The following is a 17952-nucleotide window of genomic DNA, read 5'->3' on the forward strand; positions in this document are numbered from 1 at the left end:
AGGTCATAGTGAAAGGTGAACTATTAGGCTGGAGGGAGGTTACTAGTGGAGTTCCTCAGGGATCAATCTTGGGACCAATCTTAGTTAACATTTTCATTAATGACCATGGTACAAAAAAAATGGGTGTGCGCTAACAACATTTGCGGATGACAAAGTTGGGAGGTATTGCCAATGTGGAGTATTCCAGTAATGCCCATACAAGAAGATTTGGATGACCTTGAAAATTGGAGTAATAAAAATGGAATGAAACTGAATAGTGCAAGGTCATGCACTTAGGGCCTAACAACAAGAATTTTTGCTATAAGCTGGGGACGTATCAATTGGAAGCAACAGAGGAGGAAAAAGGGCAGAGTATATTGGTCAATCAAAGCATGACTACAAGCCATCAGTGTGATGCGATTGCGAAAAAGGCTAATGCAATCCTAGGATGCATCAGGCAAGATATTCCCAGTAGAGATAGGGAAGTGTTATTACCATTATACAAGGCACTGCTGAGACCATGTTTAAGAACAATTAATTCAAATGGAACAGGTGCAGAGAGGGGCTACTAGGAAGATCAGAGGAATGGAGAGCCTACCTTACAAAAGAAGAGTTAAACTTAACAAATCAAGTTCCTTAACAAAACAAAGGCTGAGGGGAGATAGGATTGCTCTCTATAAATACATCAGAGGGATAAACACCAGGGAGGGAGAGGAGTTATTTAAGGGCCAATGTTGGCACACACAAAAAGGATATAAAAAGGCCATTGATAAGTTTGAGCTAGAAATTAGACCAGGTTTCTAACCATCAGAGGAGTAAAGTTCTGGAATAGCCTTCCAAGGGGAGTAGTGGGGACAGAAAACCTAAACTTGTTTCAATACTGAGCTTAATAAGTTTATGGAGAGGATGGTACAATGAGACTGCCTACAATGGCACGTGGCCCTTCAGAGATTGCTTTTAGCAAGTATCTCCAACCGCCAGAGATGAGACCCTAGATGGGGAGGGCTCTGAGTTACTACAGAGAATTTTTCCCCAGGTGCCTGGCTGAAGGGTCTCAACCATATATTCAGGGTCTAACTGATCACCATATTTGGGGTTGGGAAGGAATTTTCCCCCAGGTCAGATTGACAGAGACCCTGGGTGGTGTTCACCTTCCTCTGGGTGGGGAGGTTCTGTGGCCTGTGATGTGCAAGAGGTCAGACTAGATGATCATGATGGTTCCTTCTGGCCTTGAAGTCTATAAACATGTTTAAGGGGAGTGGGCGGTTTCCCAGGCACTATTGCAATACGAGGGCCAGGTAAATAGAGAAGTGGATGAGACAAACTGGCAGATAGGATAAGTGGCAGATACTACAGTGATGAGGGGGTGGTCACATCAGAAAGACAGACAGACTTCTTAAGCAGTCAGGAGCTGCGACTGCAATACCCAGCATGACTGGGCCTGCAATCACAGCACAGCGACTGCAACAACGCTATGCAGGAGGAACACAAAAGCAGTCTTTGCAGATTGAGTCCCTTCCATTTTTGTTTACTGCACGTCGTTACAGGGTTGTACAACTCACAGTTGTGCTGGTGTGTGACCCTCTGCCCCCCTTCGCCAGTGAGCGGCAAGCTTAATTCTGAAAGCCAGCTGTGTTTTGCTACTGAGCACTGAACCACACATTCTCTCATCCCCCGCCCCTTCTCACACAAGGAATGATGCAGCAGAAGCAGCCGGATGCAGACGTGGAGGAGGAATCCTCACACCTGTCCCCTTTGAAGGCATCCAAGGCAAGAAGGCTCAGCTGATCAGCGACAGCTTGCAGCACAGCGGAAGTTACTTGTGATTGCAAAGTGCTCCTCCCATATGAGAGAATGCACATTGGAACTGCCTGTGCGCCTGCAGAATGCTCCATTCTTCCCCCCCCCCCCCCATGCACGCGCGCACGCACACACACACACACACACACACACACACACACACACTTGTATATGTGTTTGCAAAGTGCTTCCTCCTACACATGTGTGCAAAGCAATCCCCCTGCACCCCACTACACACACAGGTATGCAAACTGCTCCCCTAGGCACACACCTGTGCCTGCAATAAGGTGACCAGATGGCAAGTATGAAAAATCGGGATGGGGGTGGAGGTAATAGATGCCTATATAAAACAAAGCCCTGAATATCAGGACATCTAGTCATCCTAGCCTGCAAAGCACTCCCCCTCCATGTGCGTGCGCACACACAGTCATTCATGCACACCTGCAAACTGCTCCCCACTGCATATGTATACTCATGTGTGTGCCTGCAAAGTATTCCCCCACAGATGTCCACCTGGCATGTGCCAATTGCTCCCCCATATGCACGTGTCTGCAAACTTTTCCCCCTATAAATATCTTCCATGAGCCATTTAAAAGCCTCCCTTTCACAGTGCCAGGTGCAAGGGGTGATATTCGCAGATTCTGAAATCAGCTGATTGTTATGATCCTGGCTCAGAATTGCCCCGGCTTCACTCTGGAAGTCAAAGATGGGAGATCTACTGCCTCTCTGCCCACTCCAGTGCAGAGTGACTGATGCCAGAAACCCCAAGTTATCCCAAAGAATAAGGAGGGGAATTTCACAGGGGGGCTACAAGGTTGTTGGCCAAATGTCATCCTGAGCCACTGGACATCACATGGAAGACACAAATATAGAAGCAACTTAGCATGGGAGAGCGTTGCTGAGGCAACAGCCTTTGTCCCCCAGGGAATGGTGCTGCGTTCTGCCCCACTCTCCAAGATCCAAAACATACATGCTGGGTGTCACACCAGATGCCAGCACTGATACCAGTGCGCTCTACTATCAGGCAGCACCACCTCTACAGGCATCAGCTAGGATTATTGGCTATCTAGAAGAGTTCAAATTACACCTGATGAGTAATCCTTCTATGGCTCTCTGTGCCTGGCTCTCAAAGCACTCTACAGACATGAAGGAAGCCGCAAAGTCTCTGGGTGAGGTTAGCCTTATCCCACCTTTTTACAGACAGGAGGCACAGGTTGGCTATGCCCAAGGTCACACAGCAAGTCAGTGGTACACATGGGAACAGAACACAGGAGTCCCACTTGATCCACACTCCCCTCAAGGATGTGGGAACAAAAACCAGGCTTCCTGACTCCTTGTTCTGCCCATTCTCTCCTCTAACCAGTAGGCCTACCCCCTCCTTCCAGAGCTGGGAACAGAACCCAGGAGTCCTGAGGGCCCCAGCCCACTGCATTAGTCACAGCACCAACACCTAGATGTCCTCTGAGATTAAATCACTACCATTTCTCTCAACTTTTACTACCCTGGTAAATCATTTAATAGCATGACCCTTTAATAGCCCCACTAAGGGCTCACTCACCCTGCTGCCCCACAATCATTAACTGATCAATGTTTAAATAATTAGCTAATTAGCCTCTGATTGAAACAAAAAACTTTCATCAGACACCTCCAGAAGACAAACTACATTGTATTACAAGCCACGCGGGCAAGCCAGTAAAGGAAGAGCAGGCACAGCCGCCATACACTGCTCTCGGTGATCCCTGAAGCCAGGGAAATTGCAGACACATTATGCCTTAAAGGAGAACCCATTATGGGTTTGACACAGAATCTACCAGATCAGATTCTTTGTCCTGGGTTATACAGAGCTGGTGGGATAATAGGATTATTTTCCACTGAACATTTGGATCCCCCCCCCACACAGAAATTTAGATACCAACAAATATCAGCCAAAACCAGAAATAATTTAATTTGAAAGTCACATCAGGGTGCCTCATGCTCCCATTCTCCTCTATAGGCCAGCCTCCCTGGTCAGAGTATGTCTCCCACGATGCAGCAATCTCCCCTCTTGCAGAAGGCAGGTGGTACATATATCATGGTAACACCTGGCCACAGTGCATCTTGGGAGATGTAGTTCAGCTGCCTCATGCTCCCATTCCCCTCTCTTGACTGAGTTCCTTAGTCAGACTATAACTCCCATGATGCAGCACAGTGTCTCTTCTTGAAGAGGGGAGGCAGTGTATCGTGAGAGTCCACAGCCATGATGCATCATGGGAGATGAAGTACAGCCAGGGCGCCTAGCAAACAGATAATGTGGACATGAGGCAACCAAACTACAATTCTCATGAGACACTGCAGCTGCATTTCCAAATCAATGCATTTTAGTTTTGGGGCTTTGTTTTTTTTGTCAAAAAAAAAAAAAATATCAGTGTTCCATGGGAAGCAGACAATTTTCAACAAAAATTATATATAATTATCATCATCATCATCACCACCACCACTTACCCTCAAATTGTTATATACGAGGCTGAGCATTAAGACCTGCACTACTCTTGCAGCCTGGGGCGCTGTCTGTGAGGATAATGCAAGATGGATGAGCTAAAGCCAAACATGCCCTTGTAGATTTGAGGCCTGCAACTGGCTGTGCCCCAGCTCAGTTTAGGGTGACCAGACAGCAAGTGTGAAAAATTAGGACAGGGGGTGGGGGTGGGGTAATAGGAGCCTATATAAGAAAGAGACCCCAAAAATCGGGACATCTGGTCACCCTAGCCCCGTTCCATTCAGAGCCCAAATCCCTGACACAGCAAGATAGAGGTTAGAAAGCCGTTCTTAGTTTCAGAGACAAGGAAGCATCTGGGAAACCAGTCAGGGAGGAAAGGCAGCATGGTGCTCCGAGTCAGCACTGCAAGGCGCAGAAAGTTCTTGGGGAAGATACAAAGCTCTCAGCGAGGCAGGGTGAGACCTGAGCGCACACAGCGATGAGAGGCAGGGAGGACAATCTGTGTCTTGGGCTGAAAAGGAGACTCACATTTTGTCATGAGAGAGGAAATGGTGGAAGCTGTATTGTGAGAAGAGCTCTTCCCACCATGCCATCCAATTCTGAGCTCATGGGGGAGCAGCATGATCTGGGGGCGGGGGGGTGTATGCTAGATTGGAACTAAGTAGACCTGGATTCTGTTCCCAGCTCTGCCACTGACCTGCTGTATGACCCCAGGCAAGTTCCTCTCCCACCCTTTGTCCATTTAGACTGTGAGTGTCACTTCAGGGCAGAGACAGTCTTTTGCTATGTGCCGGCGGGGTGCCTAGCCTGATGGAGGGCCATGCAGCACCCTGTCCGACAGGACCCCCATCTTGGTTGAGGGGTCTATGCAACGCCCAGCATAACAGAACCCTCCCCCAATCTTGTCTGGGACCTTCAGTTGCTACCATGTTACTAATTAGTAACAACACGTCACAGCAGGAAGATCAGGAAGAACATGCCCCAGCGACTTCAACACACAGGACCAATGCTCCATTCACACAGCACCAAGCTGCCAACTTCAGAGCTAAACACAGAGACCTTGTCCCATAAGCTAAAACTCCATCACAGGGGGCAGATCCACAGTCCTCCCCACATCCACTCAGATGGCAGCATCCTCTCCAGTTAGAGACCACTGTGAGAACCAGGCCCACAAGCTCACCCAGCCGATGGCCATCATGGGCCCCACTACAAACCATGCCCTCCTGTCTCAATAGACAGATCAGTTTTCCTACTGTAGTGGTGCATCTTTTCCCCTCATCTCATTAAGTCCCTCCCCATTTGCCACTACCTGAATCAGACCCTTAGCTCCAATCACAGAGCAGGAAGCCAGACACCTCATGCCCCTACAGACAGAAGTTAGCACAGAAAACAGAGCCCTAGAGATGATGTCCTCCCAATACATACCAGCACTAGGCTCCCTTACAAACCTGAAGGCTACTTCCAGACCCTACCTCCCTTCCCATTACAGACCAGTACCTGAAAGAGGACACAACCAGTATGATCAATGGTCTCAACCATTCTGAGTGGTCCATGGGATCAGAGAAGTGGTCCCATTGGGGAGAATGGTCTATATCATGGGGGTTGTGAAGAGAGACCAATCCAAGGCTGTCAGGCAGCACATCACAAGAGATCTTTCAAGACGTTCATGTCTGCAATCAAAACAGATGCCTGGTGTGGCACCAGCAACCCCGGAGTGATAATTATCAGGCAATGAATCTTCACTAACTTAAGAGTTATGGCTGAGATCATATCGCACGTGTACAAAGACAGTCCTAAAGGGTTACACATTCAGGAATGCTGCAGGTGAAAGCGTTGTTGGTATTAACCTTAACTCTGCCCACTCTGTATCCCCAAGCCCTCACAAAAATGCCCTAAAAGAAAAACATACCTGCGTGTCTAGTCGAGTATGCCAATGGGTATGGGATGATATAACCCACACACCCTCTTCCCGAGGCAGAGTCCTGTACTGGTATACCCTTATTAATTAAATTATTATTATTATATTAAGCCTTCAACCTTGCAGCAATACAGACCAATTAACCCTACCCCTGCACTACAAACTGTGCCACCTCAATAGAGACTAGTGCAGGTCCTATACACTACATACCACAGCCCCATTTCCCCAACACAGACCATTACCCAAATACCACAGACTTGTCCATCCTTCCCAATATAGCCCAATCTATCCCCTCTCATTACAACAACAGAAGACCCACACCCAGTCCATATTGAGGAATATAGACTGGTCCATATTGAGGCAACAAGAACTAAGGATGACTCCATATTATGGAGATACAGACCACTCAATCCAGAGAGATGGAATGGCTCCACAGTGTCAGAAGGCCAAGGACAGGTCTACACCAAGAGATAGATACTAGTCCATATTAAGGGGTAGAGAATCTAGGTCTGAGTCCATATCACAGAGTTATGGACCAATCTCAATTGGGGAAGGGAACCTGGGTCAGAAACTTCTCTATTTTCTAAGGGAGGTATAATTTAGGAGAGAGGGAACTAAGCCATTTCTCACCAGAAGTTGTTCCAGTCCCTACTGGAAGATAGAGACAAGTTAATGTGAGGGAAAGAAGATACAGACCAATCTCCCACAATGCTCCTTGTCACACAGTGCCCCAAAGGGCATTAGGGTGGTCACGTCCAAACCCTATGGGGGGAGAAGAGAGAAAGGTTTGTATTGGGCATCTGGGACTGGTCCATATGCACCATGCAGCAGAGTCCATACTGGGGGGCAAAGGGTACCCCAAGATGGTTCCCTGAGAAGGCAATGTAGGCATTGGAGTGGTCTGTATTAGGGAGACCCCACAGTGGGTAGAAAGGAGGTGGGTTTGTATGGGACAGCTGGGCCTGGTCCAGATAGAGCAATACAGCACTGGGGATACACAGGGAAGCCCAAATCAGTCTCCTGGATATGTCAGGACCCCTAATATGGACTAGCCTGAGGAGACACAGCTCACTTCCTGACATAGACTGGTCCATATGGCATGATACAGGCTAGTCTCCAAAAGAAGCATGGACTAGTCTGAAAGCCTGGCATTCCAGAGGAACCCCAACTCAGCCCCTGCCAGGGACCGTCCCATATAGGACAATACAATCCAGTCCACACATGAGTGTGAAGGCCACAGTCTGGTTTGTAATGGGGGGGGGGGGGGGGGGGAGCAGATCCATAAGGGTGGCAATCCAGGCCAGTCCCCAAGAAAGGTCCATATCAGCAAAGAGTTGCAGTTCAATCACTGGTGCACATGTGGCAATTCAGCCCAGTCCATACAGGGATGACAAGGGAATCTGGTCAATACAGAGAAGAAGGGACTAGTCCATATGGAGCCATACAACCTAGTACATGCCAGGGATGGGGGAGCCCAGCCCAGTCCTTGACAGGTGTGATCATACAGGCGATACAGCCTGGTTCAGGGGTGGGGGAGGGAGAAGACTGGACCAAACAAGGAGGAGGGAGAATCCAACACTGGTGCATATGAGGGGATACAGCCTAATCCATATGGGGAAGTGAGGGAGGAGCTGGCCCATACCGTGCAATAAAGCCCAGTGTATACAGGATGGGGAGCAACTGGAATATACAGTGAGGAGAGACCTAGCCCTGGTCCATATGGGACCATACAACTTGGTCCATCGGGAAGGAGCAGGAGCTGGTTCATACGGGAGGGAGCCCAGTCCTGGTCAATACAGGGGATGGAGAGAGTTCATCCCTGGTGTATGCAGGAGGGGCTGGTCCAAATTCTGGGGGTGCAGTCCTGATCCATACAAGGGAATAAAGCCCACTCCATAGGGGAAGGAACTAGTCCATATGCAGGAATAGTCCATATGGAGAGAGTAAGGGCTGATTCATATGCAAGGGGAGGGGGTGTCCAGTCCTGGTCCCTGCATGGAGGGGGAGGGGGGACTGGTCCATACAAGGGAGAGGGGCTCCAGCCCTGGTCTATGAAGTGGGAGGGGCTGGTCCATACGGGTGTAGGGGGAAGATCCAGCCCTGGTCCATGCAGGGCGGAGGGGCTGGTCCATACAGGGGAGAAGGGGTCCAGCCCTAGTCGATGAAGGGAAGGGGGTGTCCAGCCCTGGCCAATGCGGGGGGAGGGGCTAGTCCATATGGGGGTGTCGGGGCCCCAGCCCGCCCTGTCCCAGCGGGTCCCTCTTACCCCGCGGCGCGTCAGCCGCTTGCTCCCCAGCTGTCAGGTACCAGCCACCGCAACTTCCTCAGGCACCTCCGCCCCCTCGCACCCTGCCCCGCCCACGTGCCTTCTCATTGGCTGTTCCTTTAGAAAGCCACCTCCCATTGGTCGCTTTTGCCACACCCCTATTTCCCCTCGGTCGCGCCCCCAGAGCCCGATCTGTGGCCGAGCAGACCTGTCACTCAGCGGTTCAAGCCTGCCGCCATCCCGCCCCCCCGATGACTTGACCACCTCTCTATTGGCCGCCCCTAAGATCTGATGCCTGGCATTGGCCAGCATCTCTCATTCCTTTTTTCTATTGGACATACAATTGTCTATCGGCGTCCCAGAGCCCCGCCTAAAGGGGGATGTGGTTGTACCATGGTGAACCCGCCCCCATCTAGGAACGGACATTGGCCGTCCGACTAAAACCTCTCCTGCCGCGATTGGTTGGAGGAAGGAAGGGGCGGGCCCCAACACAGTGGGCGTGGCCGAGTGACTCATTCAGCCAGCCAGGCAGGGAACACGTGACCGTAACACTATGCGGCGCGGGCCCGGCAGCCGGGGAGGCGAGGCGCGTGCTGAACGAGTGTGGGGACAGTGCCTGTGCGCTGCAGGGGGACCCCGCCCGAGGCGGCACACTGGCTGGGGTGCCCCTTAGGGGAGGGGTGGGACAATCCCCCTCCCCAGGGTCTGTAATAACCAAACAGCGAGCGGCGTCAGGCTGCATCAGGCGGAGGGGCTGGACTGCCCTCAGCACCGCCCCCTTTACATACCCTGAGCTGCCCACTCGGGCTTCCCACCTTCCACGTTGCAACTCTGCCTTGCAAGGCCGCTACGCCAGGGCCCCATCGCTCTGGGGACGGTGAAGTGGCCCCTGGGAGGCAGGCAAGAGAACCCAAAGTGACCTCCCTCATATAATCAGGCCAGGGGAGAGCTCGAGGACTGAGCCCTGGGGAATCCACCTTCCCTGTGCCTAGCGTAGGGTTTATACCGCACAGAGGACTTGTTCTGATTCCATCCACCCGCATTTCTCTGTCCCAGCCCCCCCCAAAAAACACCTCACTCTCTCTCTCTCCTACACACGTGGCCTTAGGATCAAGTCCCTGCTGAATGAGCCCTTCTGCTGCAAGGTGACTGGGAGGTGACAAAGGGATGGCATGATTGGTAGCTGCTCCTCCACACATCATAAACCGGCAGTAGGTGATGGAAATGAACCAGCAAGTAGAAAAGAGAAAGGGGATGCTGAGGGGATCCTCCCAGGGAGCAAGCCCTGCTGAGAGCACTGTAGCTGTGCAAATATGTGCATCAACTCTGTGCCCATTTTCTGCAGCACTGTAGTTGATGCTTTTACAGCTCCTCCCTGAAAGGTATTAGCATGGCAGAGTCCTCTCTCCTTAGGCAGGTTCAGCTCATCAGGGCTTGCAAAGCTAATGAGGGTCAAGGCATACAGAACACCCTACTACTGCAGGAAATGGAGGACCGGGGCTCAACAAGGGACACTCACCCTTGGGAGACTGCTGACCCCAGCATGGTGCTAGGGGTTGCTGTGAGGCAGGGAGCTCAGCAAGAGAGACACTCCCATCGCAGTCAGTGCAGATGCCCATGCCCCAGTGCAGCAGTAGAGGGTGCTGTGCACTTTATAATGCTGCATTTTGGAGAGGGACATAGAGCCAAGCTCATCCCCTTCCACTGAGGGTCTCTTTCTGGACTGTAGCCCCAGAGGTCACTGCAGTTAAACACCAGAAAGAGAAGCTCTGACCTCCCCCACAGCCTCTGGGTCAAGGCTCCCTTTCCACGCATTTGCTGCTCTCCTATTCAGCACCATCGTAGATCTGATTCACCACTGAATTTACAATACTCAGGAGTCACACACAAGGAGCAGCAGTGTAGGGACAGGGCTGCATCAAATCACTTTAGGGGGGTAGTTGCTTTCCCAGAGGGACCATTTATTCAGGGCTCAAGAGGTTACCCCACTATACGAGTCTTGGATGTGAGCAAGAGAGATGGTTTCCATTGCTGCTACACCAATGACGCAAGTACTGAAGCAGATTGAATCCTTAGTAGTACAGGCACTGTACAGACAGCCCCAGCTGAGATCAAGGCCCTTGTTGACCAGGCACTGTACAGACCCTACCTGCAACGGGGGTCCCTGTCATGCTGGGAGCTGCATGAATCTCAGCCAGGATCAGCCCCCCCCCCCATCATGCCGGGTGCTGCACAGACTCACAGTCCCTGCCCCACAGAGCTCAGTCTAAATAGGCAAAGGGTGGGAGGAGAAACAGGTGCAACATAGGGAAGGGCCTTGCTCATAGTCACCCAGCAGATCAGTGGCAGAGGTGGGAATAGAACCCACGTGTCCTGAGTCCTAGCCTAGTGTCCTAGCCCTTGGGACGACTGTGCTGCTGCTGTCCTTGGGGGCCAGGAAGCAAGGGTAGCAGCTTCTTGAGCTTTTCCTCCGTGCTGCTGATTTTAGCAACATGTCGCTGTTAAAACAACTCTGGGCATGTGCCCATCACTCTGATGTGTGTTTGGGGGGGAAGCCGCAGGGGCTTACAAGGGTCTTGCCAGTCACGGACCTGGGAGCAGCTGAGGACTGGGGTATGAGAGCAATGGGATACAGGGAGCAGCTGGAATCGGAGTGCAGTGGAAGCCCAGGCCCTTGTCAAACTGCTTTGCCAGCAGATAGAGAGGGAAGTGGTTTGGGCAGGTGGGAGCAGGCTCATGCGCCATTCCCCACAGGCACCCTGTGACAGGCTAGTCCCCATGAGCTCACAGTCAGCTGGGTCTGTGTCAAAGGACCAGCCCCACCCCATGTAGTCACCAGGCCCCCAGTCTCTCCCCCCCCCCCACCACCACCAGCCTCTCATAGGCTAGACTCAGTCAGTGTGTCACAACCAACTTCCTTTAGGCACCCGGCTCCCCCTCCCCCAGCCTGGAGTTGCCCTGGTGCCCAGAGGGGAAGGAGCATCCCCTTCAGGCTAGTTCTCTTCCCAGGGGTGCAGCAGCATCCCCTGGGGCTCTAATATTTACCTGCTGAAATGCTGAGCTCCCCCCTCACCCTTCCCTCAGGAGGGACTGGGATTTGAGAGCAGCAGATAGGAAACCAGGGCTAAGAGATGTTGGAACTGGGAGAGACAAGGCTCTCCAGTTACTCAGCCCACTAGATGCCCCTTACCCTGTAGCTTCAGTTTCCCCGTTTTGCTTCATGTCCCTCCCTCAGGAGCAGTCAGCCCCAGCAACAGCTGCTCTGAGTCTCCCTGCACCAGACTTCAAGCACTTAAACAAAGGGTTAATCTGGGAGGGTAGGAGCCTGAAAGTTTTGAGGGGAGGTTTGGTTCTGGACTCCAGTTTTCTTCCTAGCCCAGGCAGAGTCTGATTATAGCACCTAGCTCTTACCCAGTGCTTTCAAAGCACTTTACTGAGTCCGTCAGTATAATTACCCCTATGTGACAGATGGGGAAGCCAAGGCACTGAGGGGACGTGACTTGCCCAAGGTCACTGGGGTGGCACCCAGGACCCCACATGCCAGGCACTGCCCAGATCTTGCCAGACCAGCCAGCTGCAGCGATAAGGCATCAGGATCCAGGCCGGGGGCTCTAAGCTGCTAACACGGTTCCTGCTCTCTGCCCATTAGACCTTCATTGACTGTGCTGCTACAGCAGCAACGTTTGACCCCACAGGGCAACGTGGAGGGACTTCTGATGAGTAGCAGCATCTACCTTTGACCTCATGGGCTGAGATTTGCAGAGGGGAGAGGGGGGGGAAGAGAAAAGAACTTTGTGATAAGGCAGCCAGAGCAGGGACCTTTGGCCCATGGGACTGGAGGGGAAAGGGGAATTTCCATAAGAGGCCTGATTGGATGGGGTGGCACCCACAGGTGCCACACCCACCCCAACGGGTGAATCAGCCAGAGCAAAAAAGGGAAGCTAGAACCACTTGCCTTTGGGGATCTGGCCAGGACAGGAGCATCTGGCCTCTGCGGGTCAGCAGGGACAGGATCAGACTCTGTGTCAGCTCCAGATCAGGCCACCCCCACTCCAGAGATGGCCCATGGCAGGAGCTTCCGGAGAGCTTACTCCCTCCGCACCCCCAAATCCCCCAGCCTCCTGGATTCTACCTACGGCCGACTGGAGGATAAGACAGAGAGCTCGGACAAGGCTAAGCAGAGGGCAAAGAGGAGAGCTGTGAGCCTGAGGGGGTGGAAGAGTGGAGTGGAAGAGTCCCCAGCTGAGAGGACCCCCACCCCAGGGGAGATGCCCCACTCACTAAGCCCCGATGATGGGGAGCTGCTGATCGGCGAGGCTCAGAGCAAGGGCTCTCACAGGATGAAGCAGTGCAAGAAGGTAACAGCTTGGAAACCCAGGGGGTGACATGGGATGGGTTTGGGGGTGCACTGATGGGAGCCCCCCCAATGTTTTCCTGGCCTTCCCACCAACCCCATCCCAGCCTAGATTTTTCCCAGCAGCCCTTGGGGGTTTCCATTCCTTCAGATGCCCTTCCTTCCAATCTTCTCCACTGGTGGCCTTTTCTGCCCCTTACACACACACCCCGCAACCCAGTTACCCCCTGTACCCCTCTCCAATATCCTATCCCAACCCCTCTGATCCAGTGAGGTCATTACCCTTTCTGCCTTTACCAATCCCCAGCTCCACTCTTCTATCAGTGGCATTTCCCCCCCAACACACACACAGGGGAAGTTACCACCCCCCTCCCTATCTCATCCCTGCCAGACCCTCCCCTCCCATCTCCAGCAGTGCTATTTTCTACCCCTCACCTCAAGGGGTGCTAAAATTTTTACTGCCCTCTCATGCTTGGTGGCAGAGGACTCTGCAGGCCCCCACCCCATGGAAGGCTGCTAATGGCTTATACTGGGGTTCGGTTCTAAAGAGTGAATACATGGCAGCTGATGATGCAAGTGTGTAACAGGCATGAAGTTATAAACCCTGCCAGGAGAGGGCATTATACATTGTTATAACCCTTTTGGTCTGTCAGGCTCTAACCATTTATTTAGACCTCTGTTAACCCTTTATCCATGGAGGGGGAAAGTGACCCAGTACTCTGGGTGTTAGCCTGCAACTCAGACTGCAGTAAATTCCCTGGTCCACGACCCAACTTAGACAAGTTTTAGTTTTTACAGTAAGGGGAAACTGAGTCAGATGCAGAAGACAGTAGCTTTGCACTGCCTTGCTATCATTGTTGTGCAGATAGCTACACTAAGGGTTGAGAGGCCCCCAGCTAATGGTGGTGTGAGATGGTCTCCCCCCACTCTGGGGCCAGATCAGAGCCAGCACCCCCTAAAGGAGAAGGTCTATTCCTCCCCCCCCCCACCCAGCCAGCCTGTTTCCTTCCCTGAATGGAAGCCAGCACCTGCTAGGGGGGAAAGGCCCCACATACCACTCCCTGCCCCCACAAGCCAGACAGTGGTGGGGTGCTGTTAAGCCTTTGGAAGTGGGGAGAATTTGTCCCACTTTAGGGGATGGGGAGGAAGAAGGAAAGAAAAATAGCCTTCTAAGCAGGACCAGGTAGGAAATGGTTGTCCCATCCTATGGGAATTTGATATTTCAAAAGCTCTTCCCCACCCCCAAACACACACCAGAAAGTTGGTGAACGCAACTGAAAACAGTTTTGAGTCAGATCCATTAAAACAAAACATTTCAGTATTAAAGTCTAAATGAAGTTAAATTTCAAACAAAAAATAGCTTCAAAGCAAAATATCAGATGTTTGTTTAACAAATATCAACACAGGACATTCCAGGCCCCTCCTCCCCCAATGTTTTATCAAGCCAGGAAATTAATCAAACTGACCCTTTTCACAAACTGGGTTGGTTTCAACTAATCAGCATTTTTTGGCCAAGAATGTTTTGTTGACTAGCTCCCAAGCATCTGTAACAGAACCCTCCCTTATCAGAGTTCAGCCCGCTATAGTTCAAGTTGAGACTTGCTTTCTGCTTAACATATGGTTTTTGTAAGTCCTCAAAAATATATCAGCTGACTCAAATGGTCTTGAAAAACTGCCATGCCTCATGGGGGCCTTGGCTAGAATTAGCACTACAGCTATGGTCTCTTTGAACAGGGATTTACAAGATAGAGTGCCCCAAGATCTCACATGGTGCATAAACCTCCTGGTTCTTATTAGGGAGTGTTTTGATCACATTAGTGCCTAGGAATTCTCCCTCCCCCCCCATCCTCTCACACACCCCTCACTAGCTGTATTGAGGTAGCACCTACAGACCAGGGTCCCATTGGCCTCAAATGCCATACTAAACTAGAACCAAGCAGCAGTCACTGCCCTGAGGAGCTTACAGTCCCAGTACCCATGGCATCTAGGCCTTTCGGAAGTTTAATAGCTTAGTTATTGCAATGCCCCAGGGAGCCGGGCTCCCCCGCCCCTCAGCCTCAAGATGGGCAATAGCTTAGGGATCAGCCTCTGCTCAGGGGACATTTGGGATTATAACAGGGCAGAAAGCTCAGGCTGTAACCCAGGGGTAGGCAACTTATGGCACACGTGCCAAAGGTAGCACTTGAGCTGATTTTCAGTGGCACTCACACTGGCCGGGTCCCGGACACCGGTCTGGGGGGCTCTGCATTTTAATTTAATTTTAAATGAAGCTTCTTAAACATTTTAAAAGCCTTATTTACGTTACATAGTTTAGTTATATATTATAGACTTATAGAAAGATCTTCTAAAAATGTTTAGATGTATCACTGGCACGTGAAACCTTAAATCAGAGTGAATAAATGAAGACTCAGCACACCACTTCTGAAAGGTTGCCGACCCCTGCTGTAACCCAACTTCTGATGGGCTGAGCACCCCCTAGAGAGGAAAAGGGCCACAGCCCCTTCACCATGCCTCAGACCCAAACCTGCTCCCCTTCAGGCACATAAAAGGTCAAGGCCCCCTCACAGCCAGGTCCTGCCAATCACACCACAGACACTTGCAGTAACAAGCAACAGAGGGTCCTGTGGCCCCTAACACGGCTACCCCTCTGATACTTGCAGTAACAAGCCACCTTTGCTGAAGGCTCCTTTAGTTACATAGAAGCACTAGACCCACCCCACCAGAGTTTTACATATAGGTCCAGATGTCTGTTTATAGGTTTTCCCAAGATTCTCATCCTTCACCATCCAGCCAGATCCTTCTCCCATCTTACAGGCCCCACAGATTCCCCAGGGTTCCCCCCAAACTTCCCAGTTGTGGGGTTACTCACCAGTCCCAGGTATTTAGTGTCTATCCCACTAGGCTCCTCTCTGTAATCCCACCTTGGAGTTCCCCTGGATCCTGTCCCTTAGCCAGGACAGCAGCCTCCTGGACCAGTCCACTGAGCCTTTCATTTCTCAGCAGCACATCTCTGTGCCCCCTGCCAGCAATCACCCAGAAGTTTACCCCCTGCTTCCCTCATCTAGGGATTCTAGCAGCCACAGCCCTCAGCTAACCTAAGTTAGCCCTGCAGAGAGCATTTTATGAGAAGTTCCCAGCCCCTCCTCAGCTGGGACTGATCACTAACTGAAGTGGCCCCAGGTGGAATTAGGTGAGCTGCTAAACAGTCCCTGCTGGGAAGCATCTAATTAGTCACAGGGGCCTGTGCTCATTCCCTCTTAAAGGGGGCTAGCACCCTGTGACAGGCTGGATTGGAGCCTTTCCCTAGAGGGGAAGGTCCTGTATCCCACCCCCTGTGCTAGACAGTCCCCCTGCCCTGGGGTCAGATGGGAGCCAGCGTCCCCATTCCCAACATCTTGAGCCAGCCAGTCCCCTGGCTTGGTGGGCACCGCTTCCCCCAGCCTGTCTTCATAGAAGCAATTCTCAGCTCAACCAGGGGGAACCCCAGCTGTGACTTTGTCTCCAGCTTCCGGGGAACAGCCCCTAGGCCAGCCCCACCTGATACCTGCTGTCATGGCCTTTGCGCCCGCCTTGGGGCGGGAGGCAAATCTTGGAGGGGTCCCATCAAAGCACACCCTTCCTTGACCTTTCACCCTGTTCTCTACCCTCCAGCAGGTGGACCGAGCCCTGCGCAGAGGCTGGGAGACCTTTGTGGCTAACCTATACAGCGTGACACTGAGCCGCCCAGCTCCCCCCTCCGAGGCTGCCCCCTTGCGGTGAGAACATGTTGAGGAACCAGAAGAAGAAACAATGACTCTGGGTGGCTGGGCCACCCCCAGAGACATGAACTTCCTAGAGCAGCATCAGCCACTGATCTGGCTGCATTGGGGACAGGGTGCTTTTTTATAACGACTGGAGAGGGGCCTGGGCCACCCATCCGGATCTGTCCCCCAATCGATCTGTCCCCCAACACTGATCCATCATCCGTCCATCCCCATATACACCTCTCTGTGTGCCCTCATATACACTTAGCTATCCATCCATCCATCCCCACAGACACCCATCTGTCTATCCCCATATACACCTGTCTAGCCATCCATCCCCACAGGCCCCCATCTGTCTATCCCCAAATATACCGGTCTAGCTATCCATCCCCATAGACATCCCTCTGGCTATCCCCATATACACCTATCCATTCATCCATCCCCACAGACACCCATCTGTCTATCCCCATATACAACCTATTTATCCATACATGCCCCTCTATCTATCCCCCTATACACCTATCCATCCCCATAGACACCCGTTCCATTTGCCTATCCCCACATAGGTCTATCCATCCATCCCGATACACCTCTCTCTCTCTATCGATACATCTCTATCTACCTGCACATGCATCCTCCTCCTTACCTTCATACATACCTGTCTCTCTAAGTTTCTCTCCCATGGTCCAGGGTGGCTGGAGTACAAGTTCCCAGCCTGGCCCCCTCGCTGGTAACCTGGGAACAGAAATCTCAGCTCCGACTACATTTCTCCTGCTAGGCCTCCATCCAAACCCGTAACCATCGGTTAGCCCTTGCTGCTGCTCACCTAGCCGGAGCTGTAATGCCCGGGCAGTATTTCCCTGCATGTCGGCAACCATGGAGGCGGAGGGGCCGGGGTGTGCTGGCTACACTGTAAATAGTCTCTGAGTCACAGGGACTCCCATTATTAATCCCACCCTCATTAACCTGCCCTAACACAGCAATCCAACCCAGGAGCTTGGCGCTAAGGGACTCAGACTGTCTCCTGCTGTGGGGTGGGAGAGGAAGGGAACCAAGTGATTTTTCAGGGGGGTTGATTTTTCACTAGGCAGAGCCACAGGGACTCCTTAGTAGCCCCCCTTCCCAGTGTGGGTACATCCCAGGCACAGGGGCATCAAACTGGCTACTGCTGGGCAGAGCCAGACATGCCTGTGAAAGGAGCATCTGGGGTTCCCTTGGAAAGCCGGAGGGTGCTGGGGGAGGGGAGCCATGCCAGCCCCAGAGGATGCCACACCCACAGCAGGCAGTGGGCAGTGCCAGGCCCAGAGAGGCCCTGCCCAGTGCAGACAGGGCAAAGAGTGCCTGATGGCAGGCAAAGTAGTGAGTCTGGAACCTGTCTGGCCACCCCATCCTCAGGCCCACACACTTGGGAGCCTT

The 17952-nt window shown here is 52.1% G+C and overlaps 2 protein-coding genes across 3 annotated transcripts in view; one reads left to right on the top strand and one right to left on the bottom strand.

The window, feature by feature from the left end:
* Nucleotides 1–8515, bottom strand: part of PC (pyruvate carboxylase) — a 254067-nt gene extending 245552 nt beyond the window's left edge. The window contains exon 1 of one of the 2 annotated variants that reach the window (XM_034776012.1): nt 8440–8515. The gene's annotated coding sequence lies outside the window, so the exon portion shown is untranslated. Of the gene's footprint in view, nt 1–6803; nt 6926–8439 lie in introns of those variants that run through there. The other variant, XM_034776013.1, reaches the window with a different exon arrangement.
* A 3831-nt stretch (nt 8516–12346) lies between these two features.
* Nucleotides 12347–17342, top strand: C7H11orf86 (chromosome 7 C11orf86 homolog). Its single transcript, XM_034777451.1, has 2 exons — nt 12347–12797; nt 16445–17342. Exons 1-2 carry the CDS (start codon nt 12498–12500, stop codon nt 16550–16552), a joined length of 408 nt encoding a protein of 135 aa, XP_034633342.1. The 5' UTR covers nt 12347–12497; the 3' UTR covers nt 16553–17342.
* The last annotated feature ends 610 nt before the right edge of the window (nt 17343–17952 follow it).

Source organism: Trachemys scripta, chromosome 7 (assembly GCF_013100865.1).
Source record: "Trachemys scripta elegans isolate TJP31775 chromosome 7, CAS_Tse_1.0, whole genome shotgun sequence".
NCBI classification, from domain to species: domain Eukaryota; kingdom Metazoa; phylum Chordata; order Testudines; family Emydidae; genus Trachemys; species Trachemys scripta.